General features: G+C 38.3%; 1 protein-coding gene across 1 annotated transcript; it reads right to left on the bottom strand.

The window, feature by feature from the left end:
* Positions 1–22,254: 22,254 nt before the first annotated feature.
* On the bottom strand, positions 22,255–22,470 carry LOC133088175 (small proline-rich protein 2E-like). The gene has a single exon (XM_061185994.1). The coding sequence runs from the start codon at positions 22,468–22,470 to the stop codon at positions 22,255–22,257; it is 216 nt and encodes a 71-aa protein (XP_061041977.1).
* Positions 22,471–22,671: the final 201 nt, after the last annotated feature.

Here is a 22,671-nt window from a genome sequence, read left to right as displayed (position 1 = left end):
TGCCACTGGGTTCTTCATGACTTTTTTTTCCCTTAGATTCCATATATATGTGTTAGCATACTGTATTTGTTTTTCTCTTTCTGACTTACTTCACTCTGTATGACAGACTCTAACTCCATCCACCTCACTACAAATAACTCCATTTCATTTCTTTTTATGGCTGAGTAATATTCCATTGTATATATGTGCCAAATCTTCTTTATCCATTCATCTGATGATGGACACTTAGGTTGCTTCCATGTCCTGGCTATTGTAAATAGAGCTGCAATGAACATTTTGGTACATGACTCTTTCTGAATTATGGTTTTCTCAGGGTATATGCCCAGTAGTGGGATTGCTGGGTCGTATGGTAGTTCTATTTTTAGTTTTTTAAGGAACCTCCATACTGTTCTCCATAGTGGCTGTATCAATTTACATTCCCACCAACAGTGCAAGAGTGTTCCCTTTTCTCCACACCCTCTCCAGCATTTATTGTTTCTAGATTTTTTGATGATGGCCATTCTGACCGGTGTGAGATGATATCTCATTGTAGTTTTGATTTGCATTTCTCTAATGATTAATGATGTTGAGCATTCTTTCATGTGTCTCTTAGCAATCTGTATATCTTCTTTGGAGAAATGTCTATTTAGGTCTTCTGCCCATTTTTGGATTGAGTTGTTTGTTTTTTTGTTATTGAGCTGCATGAGCTGCTTGTAAACCTTGGAGATTAATCCTTTGTCAGTTGCTTCATTTGCAAATATTTTCTCCCATTCTGAGGGTTGTCTTTTGGTCTTGTTTATGGTTTCCTTTGCTGTGCAAAAGCTTTTAAGTTTCATTAGGTCCCATTTGTTTATTTGTGTTTTTATTTCCATTTCTCTAGGAGGTGGATCAAAAAGGATCTTGCTGTGATTTATGTCATAGAGTGTTCTGCCTATGTTTTCCTCTAAGAGTTTGATAGTGTCTGGCCTTACACTTAGGTCTTTAATCCATTTTGAGTTTATTTTTGTGTATGGTGTCAGGGAGTGTTCTAATTTCATACTTTTACATGTACCTGTCCAATTTTCCGAGCACCACTTATTGAAGAGGCTGTCTTTTCTCCACTGTATATGCTTGCCTCCTCTATCAAAGATAAGGTGACCATATCTCTGGGCATTCTATCCTGTTCCATTGATCTATGTTTCTGTTTTTGTGCCAGTACCAAACTGTCTTGATTACTGTAGCTTTGTAATATAGCCTGAAGTCAGGGAGCCTGATTCCTCCAGCTCCATTTTTCGTTCTCAAGATTGCTTTGGCTCTTCGGGGTCTTTTGTGTTTCCATACAAATTGTGAAATTTTTTGTCCTAGTTCTGTGAAAAATGTCAGTGGTAGTTCGATAGGGATTGCATTGAATCTGTAGATTGCTTTGGGTAGTAGAGTCATTTTCACACTGTTGATTCTTCCAATCCAAGAACATGGTATATCTCTCCATCTATTTGTATCATCTTTAATTTCTTTCATCAGTGTCTTATAATTCTCTGCATACAGGTCTTTTGTCACTTTAGGTAGGTTTATTCCTAGATATTTTATTCTTTTTGTTGCAATGGTAAAAGAGAGTGTTTTCTTAATTTCACTTTCAGATTTTTCATCATTAGTGTATAGGAATGCAAGAGATATCTGTACATTAATTTTGTATCCTGCTACTTTACCAAATTCATTGATTAGCTCTTGTAGTTTTCTGGTAGCATCTTTAGGATTCTCTATGTATAGTAGCATGTCATGTGCAAGCAGTAACAGCTTTACTTCTTCTTTTCCTATTTGGATTCCTTTTATTTCTTTTTCTTCTCTGATTGCTGTGGCTAACACTTCCAAAACTATGTTGAATAATAGTGGTGAGAGTGGGAAACCTTGTCCTGTTCCTGATCTTAGTGGAAATGGTTTCAGTTTTTCACCATTGAGGACAATGTTGGCTGTGGGTTTGTCATATAGGGCCTTTATTATGTGGAGGAAAGTACCCTCTATGCCTACTTCCTGCAGGGCTTTTATCATAAATGGGTGTTGAATTTTGTGGAAAGCTTTCTCTGCATCTATTGAGATGATCATATGGTTTTTCTCCTTCAATTTGTTAATATGATGTATCACGTTGATTGATTTGCGTATATTGAAGAATCCTTGCATTCCTGGAATAAACCCCACTTGATCATGGTGTATGATCCTTTTAATGTGCTGTTGGATGCTGTTTGCTAGTATTTTGTTGAGGATTTTTGCATCTATGTTCATCAGTGATATTGGCCTGTAGTTTTCTTTCTTTGTGACATCTTTGTCTGGTTTTGGTATCAGGGTGATGGTGGCCTCGTAGAATGAGTTGGGGAGTGTTCCTCCCTCTGCAATAGTTTGGAAGAGTTTGCGAAGGATAAGTGTTAGCTCTTCTCTAAATGTTTGATAGAATTCGCCTGTGAAGCCATCTGGTCCTGGGCTTTTGTTTGTTGGAAGATTTTTAATCACAGTTTCAATTTCAGTGCTTGTGATTGGTCTGTTCATATTTTCTATTTCTTCCTGGTTCAGTCTCAGCAGGTTGTGCATTCCTAAGAATCTGTTCATTTCTTCCAGGTTGTCCATTTTATTGGCATAGAGTTGCTTGTAGTAATCTCCCATGATCGTTTGTATTTCTGCAGTGTCAGTGGTTACTTCTTCTTTTTCATTTCTAATTCTATTGATTTGAGCCTTCTCCCTTTTTCTCTTCATGTGTCTGGCTAATGGTTTATCAATTTTGTTTATCTTCTCAAAGAACCAGGTTTTAGTTTTATTGATCTTTGCTATTGTCTCCTTCATTTCTTTTTCATTTATTTCTGATCTGATCTTTATGATTTCTTTCCTTCTGCTAGCTTTGGGGTTTTTTTGTTCTTCTTTCTCTTATTGCTTTAGGTGCAAGGTTAGGTTGTTTATTTGAGATGTTTCCTGTTTCTTGATGTAGGCTTGTATTGCTATAAGCTTCCCTCTTAGAACTGCTTTTGCTGCATCCCATAGGTTTTGGGTCATCGTTTCTCTGTTGTCATTTGTTTCTAAGTATTTTTTGATTTCCCCTTTGATTACATCAGTGATCACTTCGTTATTAAATAGTGTATTGTTTAGCCTCCATGTGTTTGTATTTTTTACAGATCTTTTCCTGTAATTGATATCTAGTCTCATAGCGTTGTGGTCGGAAAAGATACTTGATACGATTTCAATTTTTTTAAATTTACCAAGGCTTGATTTGTGACCCAAGATATGATCTATCCTGGAGAATGTTCCATGAGCACTTGAGAAAAATGTGTATTCTGTTGTTTTTGGGTGGAATGTCCTATAAATATCAATTAAGTCCATCTTGTTTAATGTATCATTTAAAGCTTGTGTTTCCTTATTGATTTTCATTTTGGATGATCTGTCCATTGGTGAAAGTGGGGTGTTAAAGTCCCCTACTATGATTGTGTTACTGTCGATTTCCCCTTTTTCCCCATAAGGCTGTTAGTATTTGCCTTATGTATTGAGGTGCTCCTATGTTGGGTGCATAAATATTTACAATTGTTATACATTCCTCTTGGATCGATCCCTTGATCATTACATAGTGTCCTTCTTTGTCTCTTGTAATAGTCTTCGTTTTAAAGTCTATTTTGTCTGATATGAGAATTGCTACTCCAGCTTTCTTTTGATTTCCATTTGCATGGAATATCTTTTTCCATCCCCTCACTTTCAGTCTGTATGTGTCTCTAGGTCTGAAGTGGGTCTCTTGTAGACAGCATATATATTAGTCTTGTTTTTGTATCCATTCAGCCAGTCTGTGTCTATTGGTGGGAGCATTTAATCCATTTACATTTAAGGTAATTATCGATATGTATGTTCCTATTCTCATTTTCTTAAATGTTTTGGGTTGGTTATTGTAGGTGTTTTCCTTCTCTTGCATTTCTTGCCTAGAGAAGTTCCTTTAGCATTTGTTGTAAAGCTGGTTTGGTGGTGCAGAACTCTCTCAGCTTTTGCTTGTCTGTAAAGCTTTTAATTTCTCCATCAAATCTGAATAAGATCCTTGCTGCGTAGAGTAATCTTGGTTGTAGGTTTTTCTCCTTCATCACTTTAAGTATATCCTGCCACTCCCTTCTGGTTTGCAGAGTTTCTGCTGAAAGATCAGCTGTTAACCTTATGGGGATTCCCTTGTGTGTTATTTGTTGTTTTTCCCTTGCTGCTTTTTATATGTTTTCTTTATATTTAATTTTTGATAGTTTGAATAATATGTGTCTTGGTGTGTTTCTCCTTGGATTTATCCTGTATGGGACTCTCTCAAGTGCTTCCAGAACTTGATTAACTATTTCCTTTCCCATATTAGGAAGTTTTCAGCTATAATCTCTTCAAATATTTTCTCAGTCCCTTTATTTTTCTCTTCTTCTTCTGGGACCCCTATAATTCGAATGTTGGTGCATTTAATGTTGTCCCAGAGGTCTCTGAGACTGTCCTCAGTTCTTTTCATTTGTTTATCTTTATACTGCTCTGCAGTAGTTATTTCCACTATTTTATCTTCCAGGTCACTTATCCGTTTTTCTGCCTCAGTTATTCTGCTATTGATCCCATCTAGGGTATTTTTAATTTCATTTATTGTGTTTTTCATCATTGCTTGGTTCCTCTTTAGTTCTTTTACGTCCTTGTTAAATGTTTCTTGCACTTTGTCTATTCTATTTCCAAGATTTTGGATCATATTTACTATCATTATTGTGAATTCTTTTTCAGGTAAACTGCCTATTTCCTCTTCATTTGTTAGGTCTGGTGTGTTTTGACCCTGCTCCATCATCTGCTGTGTGTTTTTCTGTTTTCTCATTTTGCTTATCTTACTGTGTTTGTGGTCTCCTTTTCACAGGCTGTAGGTTCGTAGTTCCCGTTGTTTTTGGTATCTGTCCCCAGTGGCTAAGGTTGGTCCAGTGGGTTGTGTAGGCTTCCTGGTGGAAGGGACTAGTGCCTGTGTTCTGGTGGATGAGGCTGAATCTTGTCTTTCTGGTGGGCACGTCCACGTCTGGTGGTGTGTTTTGGGGTGTCTGTGGCCTTATTATTATTTTAGGCAGCCTCTCTGCTAATGGATGGTGCTGTGTTCCTGTCTTGCTAGTTGTTTGGCATAGGGTGTAGAGCACTGTAGCTTGCTGGTCGTTGAGTGAAGCTGGGTCTTGATGTTGAGATGGAGATCTCTGTGAGATTTTCGCCGTTTGGTATTACATGGAGCTGGGAGGTCTCTTGTGTACCAGTGTCCTGAAGTTGGCTCTCCCACCTCAGAGGCACAGCCCTGATGCCTGGCTGGAGCACCAAGAGCCTTTCATCCACACGGCTCAGAATAAAAGGGAGAAAAAATAGAAAGAAAGAAAGGAAGAGGATAAAATAAAATAAAATAAAATAAAATAAAATAAAGCTGTTATAATAAAAAATAAGAAAAAAATTATTAAGAAAAAAATTTTTTTAATTTTTTAAAAATAATTTTTTAAATTTTTTATAATAAAAAATAAGAAAAAATTATTAAGAAATAAATTTATTAAGAAAAAAATTTTTAATTTTTTAAAATAAAAAATATGAAAAAACCTATTAAGAAAAAATTCTTTTTAATTTTTAAAAATAGAAAATAAGGAAAAAATTATTAAGAAAACATTTATTAAGAAAAAAATTTTTAAGTAAAACAAACAAACAAACAAAACGGATGGACCGAACCTTAGTTCAAATGGTGAAAGCAAAGCTATACAGACAAAATCTCACCCAGAAGCATACACATATACACTCACAAAAAAAGGAAAAGGGGAATAATTAATATATTCTGTTCCCAAAGTCCACCTCCTGAATTTGGGATGATTCATTGTCTATTCAGGTATTCAACAGATGCAGGTACATCAAGTTGTTTGTGGAGCTTTAATCCGCTGCTTCTGAGGCTGCTGGGAGAGATTTCCCTTTCTCTTCTTTGTTTGTACAGCTCCTGGGGTTCAGCTTTGGATTTGGACCCACCTCTGCGTGTAGGTTGCCTGAGGGCGTCTGTTCCTCGCCCAGACAGAACGGGGTTAAAGGAGCAGCTGCTTCGGGGGCACTGGCTCACTCAGGTGGGGGAAGGGAAGGGTACGGATGCGGGGTGAGCCTGCATCGGCAGAGGCCGGTGTGACATTGCACCAGCCCGAGGCGCGCCATGCGTTCTCCCGGGGAAGTTGTCCCCGGATCACGGGACCCTGGCCGTGGCGGGCTGCACCGGCTCCCAGGAGAGGCATTGTGGAGAGTGACCTGTGCTCACACACAGGTTTCTTGGTGCTGGCAGCAGCAGCCTTAGCATCTCATGCCCGTCTCTGGGGTCTGTGCTGATAGCCGCGGCTCGCGCCCGTCTCTGGAGTTCATTTAGGCGGCGCTGTGAATCCCCTCTCCTTGCGTGCCATGAAACAAAGAGGCAAGAAAAAGTCTCTTGCCTCTTCGGCAGCTGCAGACTTTTTCCCGGACTCCCTCCCGGCTAACCGTGGTGCACTAATCCCTTCAGGCTGTGTTCACGCCGCCAGCCCCAGTCCTCTCCCTGGGATCCGACCGAAGCCCGAGCCTCAGCTCCCAGCCCCCGCCTGCCCCAGCGGGTGAGCAGACAAGCCTCTCGGGCTGGTGAGTGCTGCTTGGCACCGATCCTCCATGCCGGAATCTTTCCGCTTTGCCCTCCGCACCCCTGTGGCTGTGCTCTCCTCCATGTCTCCGAAGCTTCCCCCCTCTGCCACCCGCAGTCTCCGCCTGCAATGGGGTTTCCTAATGTGTGGAAACCTTTCCTCCTTCACAGCTCCCTCCCACAGGTGCAGGTCCCATCCTTATTCTTTTGTCTCTGTTATTTCTTTTTTCTTTTGCCCTACCCAAGTACGTGGGGAGTTTCTTGCCTTTTGGGAGGTCTGACGTCTTCTGCCAGTGTTCAGTGGGTGTTCTGTAGGAGCAGTTCCACGTGTAGATGTATTTCTAATGTATCTGTGGGAAGGAAGGTGATCTCCGCATCTTACTCTTCCGCCATCTTGCCCAGCCACTCCCGAAGACTGTAAATCTTAAAAAAAAATGAAATTATGCTCCAATAAAGATGTTAAAAAAAAAAGTTAGGAATCACCAATGTAATTCTTGTCAGACAGATATAGTTAAGGCCCAACTTAGGCACTGACCAGCAGTGTGATTTTAGCCAATTAGATAAACCCTTGGAGCGTCTCTTTTCTTATTTGAAAAAATGGTGTATATAGATCTTCTCCTAGAATCAGGTCATCCCCTGAATGTGTGAATCTACCTGTAACTTTAGATCACTAAGTGATTCCTAACCTTTGTCCTCTCCCTGTTCCCTTAAACTGAGTGTGACCACTATTCATATTCTTAGACTACATTTGTGACTGGACCATCTCAGCAAGTGAAACAAAGTATGATATAGCCATACAATGAGATGCTACCTACCCCAGAATAGAAAGGAACTATTTATCCATGCAATGTTGTGGATAGCCAGACTAAAGACTATATACTGTATAATTCTATTTATATGACACTCTGGAAAAAACAAGCTATAGGGGCAGAAATCAGATCAGAAGTTGCCAGAAGCTAGAATGGAACAAAGGGATTGATACAAAAGGTAAGGGAAGCAGAATTTTGACTCTTGTGACCTTCAACCCTGGTTTTACGCCCATGAATATGTTATAATATGTTATGTGGCAAAAGGAACTTTGTAGATGTAATTAAGGTTATTAGTCAGTTAACCTTAAAATGACAAGATCAACCTGGATTATCTAGGTAGGTCCAATGTAATCACACGAGCTCTTGAAGCCCAAGAAGGATTCAACTTGGCTGTTGTTAGCTTGAGGATAGAGGGGCCAAATGTCAAAAAAACGGGAACCTCAGTCCTACAGCCATACAGAATTGAATTATACAAACCACTTGAATGAGCTTGAAAGCAGATTTTCACTCAGATCTCCAAAAATGAACTCAACCTGGGCAACACTTTGATTTCAGCCTTGTGAAACCTTGAGCAGAGAACCCAACACACTGTACCTGGACTTCTGACATATAGAATTGTGAGACAAGTGGGTGTTGTTTTAAACCACTAAGTTTGTGGTAATTTGTTTTGGCAGCAATAGAAAACTAATACAACAGGGCATGAAGGAAGTTTTTAGGGTAGAGGAAATACCGTATCTTTTGTTTTAGACTTTTTTTTCCCCAGCTTTATTGAGATGTAATTGACATATAACGTTGTGTAAGTTTTAAGTGTACAACATGAAGATTTGATAATATGTATAGATTGCAAGATCATTATCACAATAAGGTTAGTTAACTTATACATCACCTTACATAGTTACCTTTTGTTTTGTGGTGAGAACTTTTAAGATCTACTCTCTTAGTAACTTTCAAATACTCTATATCTTGATTGTGGTGGTAGTTACACATCTGAGTTTGTGGAAATGCATAGAACTTACACCTAAAAAGGTTAAAGTTTAATCTATATAAATTTTACCTCAATAAACCTATAAAAATAAAATAAATTAAAACTCATCAAATTGATTTTAAATGGATATATGGGTAGATTTTTATTGTATGTAAACTATACCCGAAATAACATGGATTTTAAAAGTAAAAAAAAAACAAAAAAGTAAGTGTGACTCTTCATGACCATAAATTAGGCAATGGTTTCTTAGCTATGACACCAAAAGTTCAATATTCAAAAGAAAAAAATAAATAAATTGAATTATCAAAAATTTTAAACTCTTGTGTTTTTAAGGACACCATTGAGAGAGTGAATGGATATCTGAAAGAATGGGAAAAAATATTTTTTTGTAAGTCATATATCTGATTAAGGACTTTTATCCAGAGTATATAATAACTCTTAGAACTCAACAATAAAATGAAAAAATAACTCAATTAAAAATGGGCAAAGTATTCGAATAGACATTTCTCTAAGAAAGCTATACAAATTGACAACAAACACATATAAAGATGTTTTCCATTATTACTTATTGAGGAAATTCAAATTAAAACCATAATGAGCTACCACTTCACATCTACCAGGATGGCTAAACTAAAAAGACAGACAATAACAAGTTTTATTGTGTATGTGGAGAAATTACAGCCCTTATACATCACTGTGGGACTGTAAAATAATGTAGCTACCTTGGAAACATTTTGGCAGTTCCTCAAAAAGTGAAACACAGGATTACCATATAGCCCAGCAATTCCACTTCTAGATGTATACCCAAGAGAATGAAAACACAAGTTCACAGAAAACTTGTACATAAATGTTCATAACAGCATTATTCATAATAGCCAATAAATGGAAATAATCCAACTGAGAATCAACTGATGAATATGTGTAGCTCTATTTTACAATATTATTTGGCAACAAAAAAGAATGAAATAGTGATACATGCTGCAACATGGATAAACCTTTAAAACATAATGTTAACTTAAAGAATCAGACACAAAAGGCCACATATTGTGTGACACCATTTATATGCAATGTCCAGAATAGGTAAATCTATAGAGACAGAAAGTAGACTCCTGCTTGTCAAGGGCTGGAGGAAGTGGGAGTGACAGCTCATCCATATGAGTTTCTTTTTGGAGTGATTAAAATATTCTGGAATTAGATAGTGGTGATGCTTGCACAACTCTGTGAATATACTAAAAACTACTGAAATGTATACTTTAAAAGGGTGAATTTTATGGTATATGAATTCTATCTCAATAAAGCTGTTTTAAAAAAGAAAGAAAGAAAGAAAAGATAGTTCTCTTGCAAACACATAAGGGAATAGAGAGAAACCAGAAATCTAGAAGCCTATAGGGTTGGGGAAGTTATATACTCTAGACCCTTAATATAAGAAGATAAAACTGAGAATGGTTTAGAGAGTTAAAACTCAGGTTTTCAGCCAAGATTAAATTAAGGTTTAATGCCATCCCACTGAAATTAATTTTTCCAATAGTGTCAAAGAAGGTATAGTTGAGAAAGAAAGGCACTGGAAAAAGAAGCAGATAAACAAGATAACGTAAGAATGTTTTCTGGAAATAAGATAACATAAGAATGTTTTCTGGAAAAGAAATTTGGGTATAGTTATTGGCATGCAGAACTGACTAGAAGCAAATAGAAGTCCAGGAAACTTTTCAGAAATCATATCCCCAAAGCAACCACAGGCTGGATCTCAAAACAAAACATGTTTCCAAGAGTCTTAAAACCACACTTTTTAGAAAGTGAGCTGCAAAATTATCTAATCAAGGACAGCACAATCCACAATGCACACTTAAGATTTGATCATACAAAAGCAATAATCCTATCAAGGGCAGAAAGATGGATAACAAAGGAAAAAGGAGGTCCTTCCAGAGAGCAGAATCAAGACCTTAACACACAGTTTCTATTACTTCTGGATGTTGGGGTATGTGATGAATATGGCTTCACAATACTTACACAGCTGGATTTCAGTAAACTAAAGCCTAATGACTGCTATGTGTCTCCCCATTATTTTCTCATGCATATGGTAGTTTCTATTTTGTTTTCCTGTATCTATTCTATCCTTGGTTGCTAAGTAACAGGAAGAAATGGTCCATCTGCTTACCTCATAGTTTGATGAACCAATATAGAAGCCATAGGAAGACATGATAGAGAGAATTAATTACATGTCATCCAGAGGCCTTATATTTTGAGTTAGATGGAACTATGATGTTTCTTCCTTGGGGGATTGTGTTCTGCTTAAGAGCCAAAAGGAGTAAACAGATATTTGAGGACTGGAAGGACTCTGGCAGTAGCTTGAAGAGCTCACCAGTATCTACTATCCTCTTTTTTCTGGGCACACTGATAAACTAAATTTCTTAACTTTCTAAATAGATAGGACCAAGTGACTGATTTTGAGTCAAGCCAATGACAGGTGGATAAGAGCAGGGCTGTCTTCTCCTTACTCACTCTATTTCCCGTTTCTGATATTTGGAATTCAGAGGAGGACAAGGCAATCAAAAATGGTGAGACCATAGGAGGGAAAGAACCTGGCTCCCTTTTTAACTGCATGGAGCAAAGACCTTGCAAACCCACACTGGACTTGGAAATGAGTAAAAAATAACTTCTGGGAATCCCCTGGTGGTCCAGTGGATAGGACTTGGAGCTTTCACTGCTGTGGTCTGGGTTCAATCCCTGGTCAAGGTTCTAAGATCCAACAAACTGTGCAGTACAGCAAGAAAGCAAAAACAAACACACAAAAAAAACCCAAACTTATACTGGACTGAGCCACAACAACTTAGAGGGTGTTTGTTGTAGCAGATTTCTGATGCTGCCATGCTGACTAATAAACATAGCATGGTGAGAGCACTTTTTCTTCTGTTTGTTTGGCTAGTTCTAGGAGGCACTGCTTACTTGGTAGACTTTATCTACCAATTAAACAAGAAGGCATTAAGGATAATAAGATGTTGAGGGTAAATAATTTTCAAGTAGACTTAATAAGTTTAAAGAATGCAATCAGGAAAAATCATTATGATCAAAAGAATCACAATAGGAGGACCTTAAAGATGGCAAAGGAGTAAGACATGGAGATCACCTTCCTCCCCACAAATACATCAAAAATACATCTACATGTGGAACAACTCCTACAGATCACCTACTGAACACTGGCAGAAGACTTCAGACTTCCCAAAAGGCAAGAAAAGCCCCATGTACCTGGGTAGGGCAAAAGAAAAAAGGAAAAGCGATGGCAAAAGAAAAGGGATGGGACCTGCACGTCTGGGAGGAAGCTGTGAAGGAGGAAAAGTTTCCATGCACTAGGAAGCCCCTTCACTGGCACAGATGGGGGTGGGTGGGGGGAAGCTTTGGAGGCATGGAGGAGACAGCAATAACAAGAGTGCTGAGGGCAAAGCAGAGAGATTCCTGCACAGAGGATCAGTGCTGACCAGAACTCACAAACCTGAGACACTTGTCTGTTCACCCGCCAGGGTGGGTGGGGGCTGGGAGCTGAAGCTCAGGCTTCAGAGGTCAGACCCCAGGGAGAGGACTGCGGTTGGCTGTGTAAACACAGCCTGAAGGGGGCTAGTGCACCACAGCTAGCCGGGAGGGGAACCGGGAAAAACTCTGGACCTGCCTAAGAGGCAAAAGACCACTGTTTTGGGGTGTGCGAGGAGAGGAGATTCCGTTCACTTCCTAAATGAGCTTCAGAGATGGGCCCAAGCCACAGCTATCAGCACAGACACCAGAGATGGGCATGAAACAATAACACTGCTGCTGCAACCACCAAGAATCCTGGGTAAAAGCACAGGTCACTATCCACACCTTCCCACCCGGGAGCCTGTGCACTCACCACTGCCAGGGTCCCGTGATCCAGGGACAACTTCCCTGGGAGAACACAAGGCGTGCCTTAGGCTGTTGCAACGTCACGCTGACCTCTGCCACTGCAGGCTCACCCCGCATTCCGTACCCCTCCCTCCCCCTGGACTGAGTGAGCCAGAACCACCTAATCAGCTGCTCCTTTAACCCCCTCATGTCTGGGCAAAGAACAAACACCAGAGGGCGACCTACATGCAGACGTGGGGCCAAATCCAAAGCTGAATCCCAGGAGCTGTGCGAACAAAGAAGAGAAAGGGAAATTTCTCCGTGCAGCCTCAGGAGCAGCAGATTAAATCTCCACAATCAACTTGATGTACCATGCACCAGCGGGATACCTGAACAGACAACGAATAATCCGCAAATTGAGGTGGTAAACTTTGGTAGCAACATATAGACTTGCGGTTTGCTGTTTGACTAGTTTGACTGACTAGTTTCAGATTTTTAAGTTTATCTTAGTTTAATTTTAACGCTTGTTTTCATTGGTGGATTGGTTTTTTGGTTTTGTTGCTCTCTTCTCTTTTTTTTATTACGTTTATTAGTTTAATAATACTTTTTAAAATTTTTATTTTAATAACTTTTTTTATTATTTTACTTTATTTATCTTTCTCATTGTTCTCCCTTTTCTCCTGAGCCGTGTGGCTGACAGGGTCTTGGTGCTCCAGGCAGATGTCAGGCCTGAGGCTCAAAGGTGGGAGATACGAGTTCAGAACATTGGACAACAAGAGACCTCACTGAACCACGTAATATCAATTGGCGAGAGCTCTCCTAGAAATCTCCATAACAATGCTACCACCCACCTCCACCCAACGGCCACCAAGCACCAGTGCTGGACACCGCAAGCCAAACAACAGGCAAGACAGGAGCACAACCCCACACATTAACAGAGAGGTGGCCTAAAATCATAATAAGTTCACAGATAGCCCAAAAACACAACACCAGACGTGGTCCAGCCCAACAGAAAGACAATATCCAGCCTCATCCACAAGAACAAAGGCAAAAGACCTCTCCACCAGAAAGCCTACACAACCCACTGAACAAAACTTACCCACAGGGGGCAGATATCAAAAACAATGGGAACAATGAACCTGCAACCTGCCAAAAGGGGACCCCAAACACAGTAAGTTAAGCAAAATAAGACAGAGAAATACACAACAGATGAAGGAGACAGGTAGAAACTCACCAAACCAAACAAATGAAGAGGAAATAGACAGTCTACCTGTAAAAGAATTCAGAGTAATGATAGTAAAGATATCCAAAATCTTGGAAACAGAATGGAGAAAAAACAAGAAACATTTAAAAAGGACCTAGAAGAACTAAAGAGCAAACAATGATGAAAAACACAAAAAATGAAATTGAAAATTCTCTACAAGGAATCAATAGCAGAATAACTGAGGCAGAAGAACGGATAAGTGACCTGGAAGACAAAATAGTGGAAATAACCACCACAGAGCAGAATAAAGAAAAACGAATGAAAAGAATTGAGGACAGTCTCAGAGACTTCTGAGACAACATTAAATGCACCAACATTTGAATTATAGGGATCCCAGAAGAAGAAGAGAAAAAGAAAGGGACTGAAAAAATATTTGAAGAGATTATAGTTGAAAACTTCCCTAATATGGGAAAGGAAAGAGTCAATCAAGAGCAGGAAATGGAGAGAGTGCCATACAGGATAAATCCAAAGAGAAACACGCAATGACACATATTAATCAAACTATCAAAAATTAAATACAAAGAAAAAACATTAAAAGCAGCAAAGGAAAAACAACAAATAACAAACAAGGGAATCCCCATAAGGTTAACAGCTGATCATTCACCAGAAATTCTGCAAGCCAGAAGGAAGTGGCAGGACATAATTAAAGCGATGAAAAGGAAAAGCCTACAACCACGATTACTCTACCCAGCAAGGATCAAATTCAGATTTGATGGAGAAATTAAAACCTTTACAGAAAAGCAAAAGCTAAGAGAATTCAGCACCACCAAACAAGCTTTACAACAAATTCTAAAGGAATTTCTCTAGGCAGGAAACACAAGAGAGGGGAAAGACCTACAATAACAAACCCAAAACAATTAAGAAAATGGTAAAAGGAACATACATATCAATAATTACCTTAAAGGTAAACAGATTAAATGCACCAACCAAGAGACATAGACTGGCCGAATTGATACAAAAACAAGACCTGTATATACGCTGTCTACAAGAGACTCACTTCAGGCCTGGGGATATATACAGACTGGAAGTGAGGAGATGGAAAAAGATATTCCATGCAAATGGAAATCAAAAGAAAACTGGAGTAGCAATATTCATACCAGACAAAATAGACTTTAAGACAAAGACTATTACAAGAGACAAAGAAGGACACTACATAATGATCAAGGGATCAATCCAAGAAGAAGATATAACAATTGTAAATATTTATGCACCTAACATAGGAGCACCTCAATAAATAAGGAAAATGCTAACAGCCATAAAAGGGGAAATCGACAATAACACAATCCTAGTAGGGGACTTTAACACCTCACTTTCACCAAAGGAGAGATCATCCAAAAGGAAAATAAAAAAGGAAACACAACCTTTAAATGATACATTAAACATTATGAACTTAATTGATATTTATAGAACATTCCATCCAAAAACAACAGAATACACTTTCTTCTTAAGTGCTTATGGGACATTCTCCAGGACAAATCATATCTTGGGTCACAAATCAAGACTTGGTAAATTTAAGAAAATTTATATCATATCAATTATCTTTTCCGACCAGAATGCTAAGAGACTAGATATCAATTACAGGAAAAAAGCTGTAAAAAATACAAACACATGGAGGCTAAACCATACACTACTTATAACCAAAAGATCATTGAAGAAATCAAAGAGGAAATCAAAAAATACATAGAAACAAATGACAATGGAAACAGGACGACCCAAAACCTATACGATGCAACAAAAGCAGTTCTAAGAGGGAAGTATATAGCAATACAATCCTAGTTGAAGAAACAAGAAATATCTCAAACAAACAACCTAACCTTACAGCTAAACCAATTAGAGAAAGAAGAACAAAAAAACCAAATTTAGGAGAAGGAAAGAAATCATAAAGGTCAGATCAGGAATAAATGAAGAAGAAGTGAAGGAAATGATAGATAAGATCAATAAAACCAAAAGCTGGTTCTTTAAGAAGTTAAACAAAATTGATAAAACATTAGGCAGACTCATCAAGAAAAGAAGGGAGCAGACTCAAATCAATAGAATTAGAAATGAAAAGTGAGAAGTAACAACAGACACTGGAGAAATACAAAGCATGATGAGAGATTACTACAAACAACTATATGCCAATAAAATGGACAACTTGGAAGAAATGGACAAATTCTTAGAAAAGCACAACGTTCTGAGACTGAACCAGGAAGCAATAGAAAATATAAACAAATGAATCACAAGCACTGAAATTAAAACTGTGATTAAAAACTTTCAAACAAACAAAAGCCCTGGGCCAAGTGGGTTTACAGGCAAATTCTATCAAACATTTAGAGAAGAGCTAACACCTATCCTTCTCAAACTCTTCCAAAATACAGCAGAGGGAGGAACACTCCCGAACTCATTCTACGAGGCCACCATCACCCTGATACCAAAACCAGACAAAGATGTCACAAAGAAAAGAAACTACAGACCAATATCACTGATAAAAGAGATGCAAAAATCCTCAACAAAATACTAGCACAAAGAATCCGACAGCACATTAAAAGGATCATACACCTTGATCAAGTGTGGTTTATCCCAGGAATGCAAGGATTTTTCAATATACGCAAATCAATCAATGTGATACACCATATAGACAAATTGAAGAATGAAAACCATATGATCATCTCAAAAGATGCAGAAAAAGCTTTCAACAAAATTCAACACACATTTATCATAAAAAACCCTCCAGAAAGTAGGCATACAGGGAACTTACCTCAACATAATAAAGGTCATATATGACAAACCCACAGCCAACATCGTCCTTAATGGTGAAAAAATAAAACCATTTCCACTAAGATCAGGACAAGACAAGCTTACCCATTTTCACCACTATTATTCAACATTGTTTTTGAAGTTTTAACCACAGCAATCAGAGAAGAAAAAGAAATAAACGGAATCCAAATTGGAAAAGAACAAGTAAAGCTGTCACTGTTTGCAGATTACATGATACTATACATAGAGAACCCTAAAGATGCTACCAAAAAACTACTAGAGCTAATCAATGAATGTGGTAAAGTTGCAAGATACAAAATTAATGCACAGAAATCTCTTGCAGTCCTATATTCTACTGATGAAAAATCTAAAGTGAAATTAAGGAAACACTCCCATTTACCATTGCAACAAAAAGAATAAAATACCTAGGATTAACCCTACCTAAGGAGACAAAAGACCTGTATGCAGAAAACTAGAAGACACTGATGAAAGAAATGAAAGTTGATAGAAACAGAGGGAGAGATATACCATGTTCTTGGATTGGAAGAATCAACATTGTGAAAATGACTCTACTACCCAAAGCAATCTGCAGATTCAATGCAATCCCTATCAAAGTACCACTGGCATTTTTCACAGAACTAGAACAAAAAATTTCACAATTTGTATGGAAACACAAAAGATCCCGAATAGCCAAGGCAATCTTGAGAAAGAAAAATGGAGCTGGAGGAATCAGGCTTCCTGACTTCAGATTATACTACAACATTACAGTAATCAAGATAGTATGGTAATGGCACAAAAATGGAAATATTGATCAATGGAACAGGATAGAAAGCCCAGACATAAACTCATGCACATATGGTCACCTTATTTTTGGTAAAGGAAGCAAGAATATACAATGGAGAAAAGGCAGCCTCTTCAATAACTGGTGCTGGGAAAACTGGACAGCACATGTAAAAGAAGGAAATTAGAACACTCCATAACACCATACACAAAAATACATTCAAAATGGATTAAAGACCTAAATATAACGCCAGACACTATCAAACTCTTAGAGAAAAACATAGGCAGAACATTCTATGACATAAATCACAGCAAGATCCTTTTTGACCCAGCTCATAGAGAAATGGAAATAAAAACAAAAAGAAACAAATGGGACCTAATTAAACTTAAATCTTTTGCACAGCAAAGGAAACCATAAACAAGATGAAAAGACAAACCTCAGAATGGGAGAAAATATTTCCAAATGAAGCAACTGACAAAGGATTAATTTCCAAACTTTACAAGCAGCTCATGCAGCTTAATATCAAAAAAACAAACAATCCAATCCAAAACCGGGCAGAAGACCTAAATAGACATTTCTCCAAAGAAGATAACTATGTTGCCCACAAACACATGAAAGAATGCTCAATATCATTAATCATTAGAAAAATGCATATCAAAAAGACAAGGACATCTCACCTCACACCACTCAGAATGGCCATATCATCAAAATAACTACAAACAATAAATGTTGGAGAGGGTGAGAAAAAGAAAGAACCCTCTTGCACTGTTTGTGGGAATGTAAATTTATACAGCCAATATGGAGATCAGTATGGAGGTTCCTTGAAAAACTAGAACTACCATAGCACCCAGTAATCCCACTACTGGGCATATATCCTGAAAAAAACATTATTCAAAAAGAGTCATGTAACACAATATTCATTGCAGCTCTACTTACAATAGCCAGGACATGGAAGCAACCTAAGTGTCCATCAACAGATGAATGGATAAAGAAAATGTGGCACATACATAGAATGGAAGTTTTTTCAGCCATTAAAAGAAATGAAACTGAGTTATTTGTAGTCAGGTGGATAGACTTGCAGTCTCTCATACAGAGTGAAGTAAGTCAGAAAGAGAAAAACAAATACCGTATGCTGACACATGTATATGGATCTAAAAAAGACCAAAAATGTCATGAAGAATCTAGGGGCAAGATGGGAATAAAGATGCAGACCTACTAGAGTATGGACTTGAGAACATGGGGGGTGGAGGGTAAGCTGGGACAAAGAGAGAGAGTGGCAGGTACATTTATACACTACCAAAGGTAAAAGTGATAGCTGGTGGGAAGAAGACGCAAAGCACAGGGAATTAAACTCATTGCTTTGTGACAACCTAGAGGTGTGGGATAGGGAGGGTGAGAGGAAGGGAGACTCAAGAGGGAAGAGATCTGGGGATATATGCATATGTATTGCTGATTGACTTTGTTATAATGCAGAAACTAACACACCATTGTAAAGAAATTATACTCCAATAAACATGTTTTAAAAAAAATAAGATACCACTGAAGATTCAAAGCATCACATATAGGTGATTGAGAGTGGGATTGGAGGGGAGAGAGGATCAGAGCACTAAAGGTCTGAAATCTAGATGAAGTATGAACTTAGGGCTCATCTGATATATTTGCTTTCTTCTACTCTTTCCAACCATATTTAGGTCTTTGAAGACAGTAATTTAAAAAGTTTTTCACTGTTTACTCTCTGTTTTCTTTTTCAACACTCCAGAACCCTCAACCTGCCATATTACCTTCACTGCCCAATATATACAACATAACTGTCCAATTTGGTAGTTTGACATGTTGCCCATGCATTTAGTAATAATCCTTTCATATCTTTCTTAATTCTACCTGCAGCCAGAAGGAAGAACTGGCCTAATAACTTGTCTTGGGCAATTAATCAAGAAGCTTCTTAGGAGTGTGGTTTTATAATGGGAAAGGAGGAAGAAGAGGAGAATGAAGAGGAGAGGAAGAGAAAGAGGAGACACTTGAGACCTGAGAAAGAGTCACCAGCGAAGCATGTGACAGAAGGCCTAACCTTTCCCTCCAGCTCAGCCACATCTTCACTACTATAAAATATTTAAATATTATAATAAATTGTTATAAAAATGAAATTACGGCATATAATATATAATTGGGAAAACATAAAGTTGTTCAAAAATGAACACATCTAATAAACTGCCAAGAAAAATCACTGCTTATATTTTGCTGTATTTAGTGTTAGGAGTTTTCTATTTTCATAAACCCACAGACATGCATACATGTCTTTCAGGTTACTGATTTGAGATATTTTATCTTTTGTAACATAGATGTCTCCAGCCGTAAGTTGCTCTCTACGCACTGCATTACATTTATCCCTAAACCTTTCTATGTTTTCTTTGCATTTTCATTCATCGCAAAGTATTTTCTATTTACTTGTTATTTCTTCTTCAATCCATTGTTTATTTAGGAATGTGTTTCCAAACTTATAGATGTCACGGAAACAGAGAGTAGAATGGTGGTCAGCAGGGGCTGAGGGGTGGGGCAAAAGAGGAGATGTTGGGCAACGGGTACAAGCCTGAAGTCATACGATGAAGAAGCTCTGGGAGTCTATGGTACATCATGGTGAGTCTAGTTAATAACACTCGGTTGTGTAGTTGAAACTTGCTGAGAAAATAGACCTTAAGCACTCTCATCACACACAAACACACAAAAACACACAGACATAGACACATTTAAATGGTTAATGTTGAAGTGATTAATGTATTAAGTGACCGATTGTGGTAATCACTACACAAAGTACACATATGTCAAATCATCCCTTATGCACTGTAAATATGTCCAATTTAATTTGTCAATTATACCTCAAAAATACCAGAGGGAAAAGATGAAAGAAGAATCATCATACAAAGCAGTAATAAAGTTTGAGAATCTTTGTGTTCCTTCTCCTCCTTGCCTCTCTTAAGCTCTGATACTATTCTCTGAGAGAGCTTCCCTTAACAATTATTCTCTGCGGGCCTTATATCCACCTCAGAGTGGATAGTCCCTTCTAGACAACTATACTGACCACATCTGAAGTAGGTAGGGTGGAAAGTGGGGAAAGGAGGGCTGGAAAGTCGTTACAATTCTTGAAAAATCAGTCTTTTTCGTTTTGGCACATAGTTTATTTAGTTGTCAATTCCCTCAGAAACTTGTTAGGCACCTGACATAATTCAGTCTTCCAATCATTTCTTTGTCCTAGGGACCTCACTCAGGTCCTTTTCTGGAAGTAATTTTCTGGCCTGATTAAATTGCTGCCTTGATCCCTGAACATAATTCAACTACCATGAGGCTCCCTGGCACACAGGTGGAAAGACTACAACTTCTGTCTCTTTTCTCTGTTGTTACAGTCAACTGAAATTGGACTTCAAGTTTAAAACCACTTTTAATCTCATCTCTTACACTTTAGGGCTTACAAGTGTTGAGTTTCCTAATTCAACAAGGTTTTGAATATCTTGGCTGTACTTTTTTCTATTCATTTTTTTTTTTATTTCTGACCTGCCAACCAGAAAGTTTTTCCTGAACATACGTCTATTGAAATACCCTGGTCAAGTCAACAAGTGACCAAAACTTGGTCTGCCCCTCAGGATACCATGGACAACCATTACTGAAAACATTTTGCCATTGAATATAATGTATCACCACATTTATGGTTTCCAATATCAGATTCCTTGCCAACCACCTCCGGAATCTAAGGCAATACCATAATTTTAAAATTAGTTACAGGAGCATCCCACCTCAGAGAACTAATTTATCTGTCAGGTCAAATAACACTAACTAAAGTACAGACAACTCCCAAATACCAGTGTTGATTTCTCACTCATGTAATAGTCTGATAAGCATTGGGCAGTAATCTGGGCATCTTTTTTTTCTGCAGTTCTGGCATCTTGGACTCCTTTACTTCCAGGACCACATGAAGAGATAGGCTTAAAGAACACATCGCTTTTCACGGCTTACTGGACCACTAAGCTAAGCACTTAGAAAACAAGCTGCATAGCAACAGTTATTTTGTAAATCTAGATAGACATTGGAAACCCCAGTGGACCTCAAAGGTGGGGTTAAATCAATCAAGAAAGTAACTTCAGAGGTTAAAAAATATAATAAGACCCTGAGGTTGTTGAGTTTTGCCGTAAGAAGAGCTTGTTGTGCACATGGAGAGCAGGCAGCACTTTGCCTCGTAAGGACCATTTAAACTTCCCTTTATTTGTACTACCCATGTTTTCAGAACTGCTATAATTTTATGCAGAATATCCCAATAATTTCCCAAAGCATTTAATGTTTCATATCAGATTATAAATACGGTTAAGTTGGAAAAGAAAAGGAACACAGAATATGAAAGTGTAATATAGTTTAAGAATCTCCTTCTGTGCTGTACTAGGTATGTCTGAGCCTCTTTCCTACTGGAGCAAACATGGTGGTGGTGGTGATGGTGGTGACGGTGATGATGACAGAGACAATGATGATCGGCCACCTCTCAAATGCCAATTATGTGCCTGGCATTGTGGCAACTGAATTACACACATTCATGTAAATTTTATGCCTAAGCAAGTAGGCACTGTAAATGTGGTTTTCCCCACATTTTAGTAGAGGGATTCAACTTCTGAGGAGTTAAATAGTTTGTTCCTCAAATCAATCAAGCAATAATTAAGAAAATAACCTGGATTTGAAATTATATACAAACAATCATTGATATAACTCTAAATTCAGTTAACACTGATTGTGAGAGCCTGAAAATTGGGATGGAAGAAGGATAGAAATCAACCAAACTTATGATATGATATTGCTAAAAGCAGGTTTTAAAAGAAAGAAAATGTTTTTGCCATCACACAAAAGAATTGTATTTTATTCAGGAAATGGAGGATAAGTAACAATTGCTCATCTGGTCAAAACCGCTGCCCAGGTGACAGACACAGAAGACAGTGAGAGACTCCTCAGATGGTGCCTAGGAGGTGAGCTGCTGCTCTTCCTTCTGAGGCTCTGCGATGTTTTCTCGGGTACCTCCCAGAGGGAAACGGTAGAGCAGCCTCAGATAGGGAAACTCTGACTGTCATGAATCACTGTTCGCATACAGCAGGCTGAAGCGTGGAAAGCTTCTTCTGTATCCATGATAGGCTTTGAAGAGAAGATGAAGGTGGAGCTGTGGAACTAGGTGAGCCGATTGTCCTTATCCTTTCCAGATGCAGATAAAAGCTGAAGCTGTTACTTGTTCTTGGGTGGGCACTTCTGCTGGCATTGTTGTGGAGGTGGAACAGTAGGGCATTTCTGCTGGCACTGCTGAGGTGGGCATGGCTCAGGGCATTTTATAGGTGGGCAAGGGTCTGGACATTTGGGAGGTGAGCAAGGATCAGGGCACTTAGTTGCACACACTGGAGGTGTCTTGCACCGCTGCTTGCACTGCTGCTCTTGAGAAGACATCTTTCTGCAGTCTTAATATCTGAAAGAAAGTATATGACCATGTTCACAAGAAGGAATTCATTCAGAGAGAAGAGCAAAAGCTTGAATAACTCAAATAGACAGTATATCTCTAAGTATGTGTTTTAATCTCTTTAATACCTTTTAATGAATTTCTGACATCTCTCTCATTCTTTAGCAAATCTATTCATCAGCCCAGAGAAA

The sequence above is a fragment of the Eubalaena glacialis genome, chromosome 3 (assembly GCF_028564815.1).
Source record: "Eubalaena glacialis isolate mEubGla1 chromosome 3, mEubGla1.1.hap2.+ XY, whole genome shotgun sequence".
Taxonomy (NCBI): Eukaryota; Metazoa; Chordata; class Mammalia; order Artiodactyla; family Balaenidae; genus Eubalaena; species Eubalaena glacialis.
Note: the sequence above shows the minus strand (reverse complement) of the source record. Positions and strands in the feature narration are given on the sequence as shown.

What these genes read in the sequence shown, in the direction of transcription:
- LOC133088175 (XM_061185994.1), bottom strand. Translation starts at nt 22,470, where the DNA reads ATGTCTTCTCAAGAGCAGCAGTGCAAGCAGCGGTGCAAGACACCTCCA.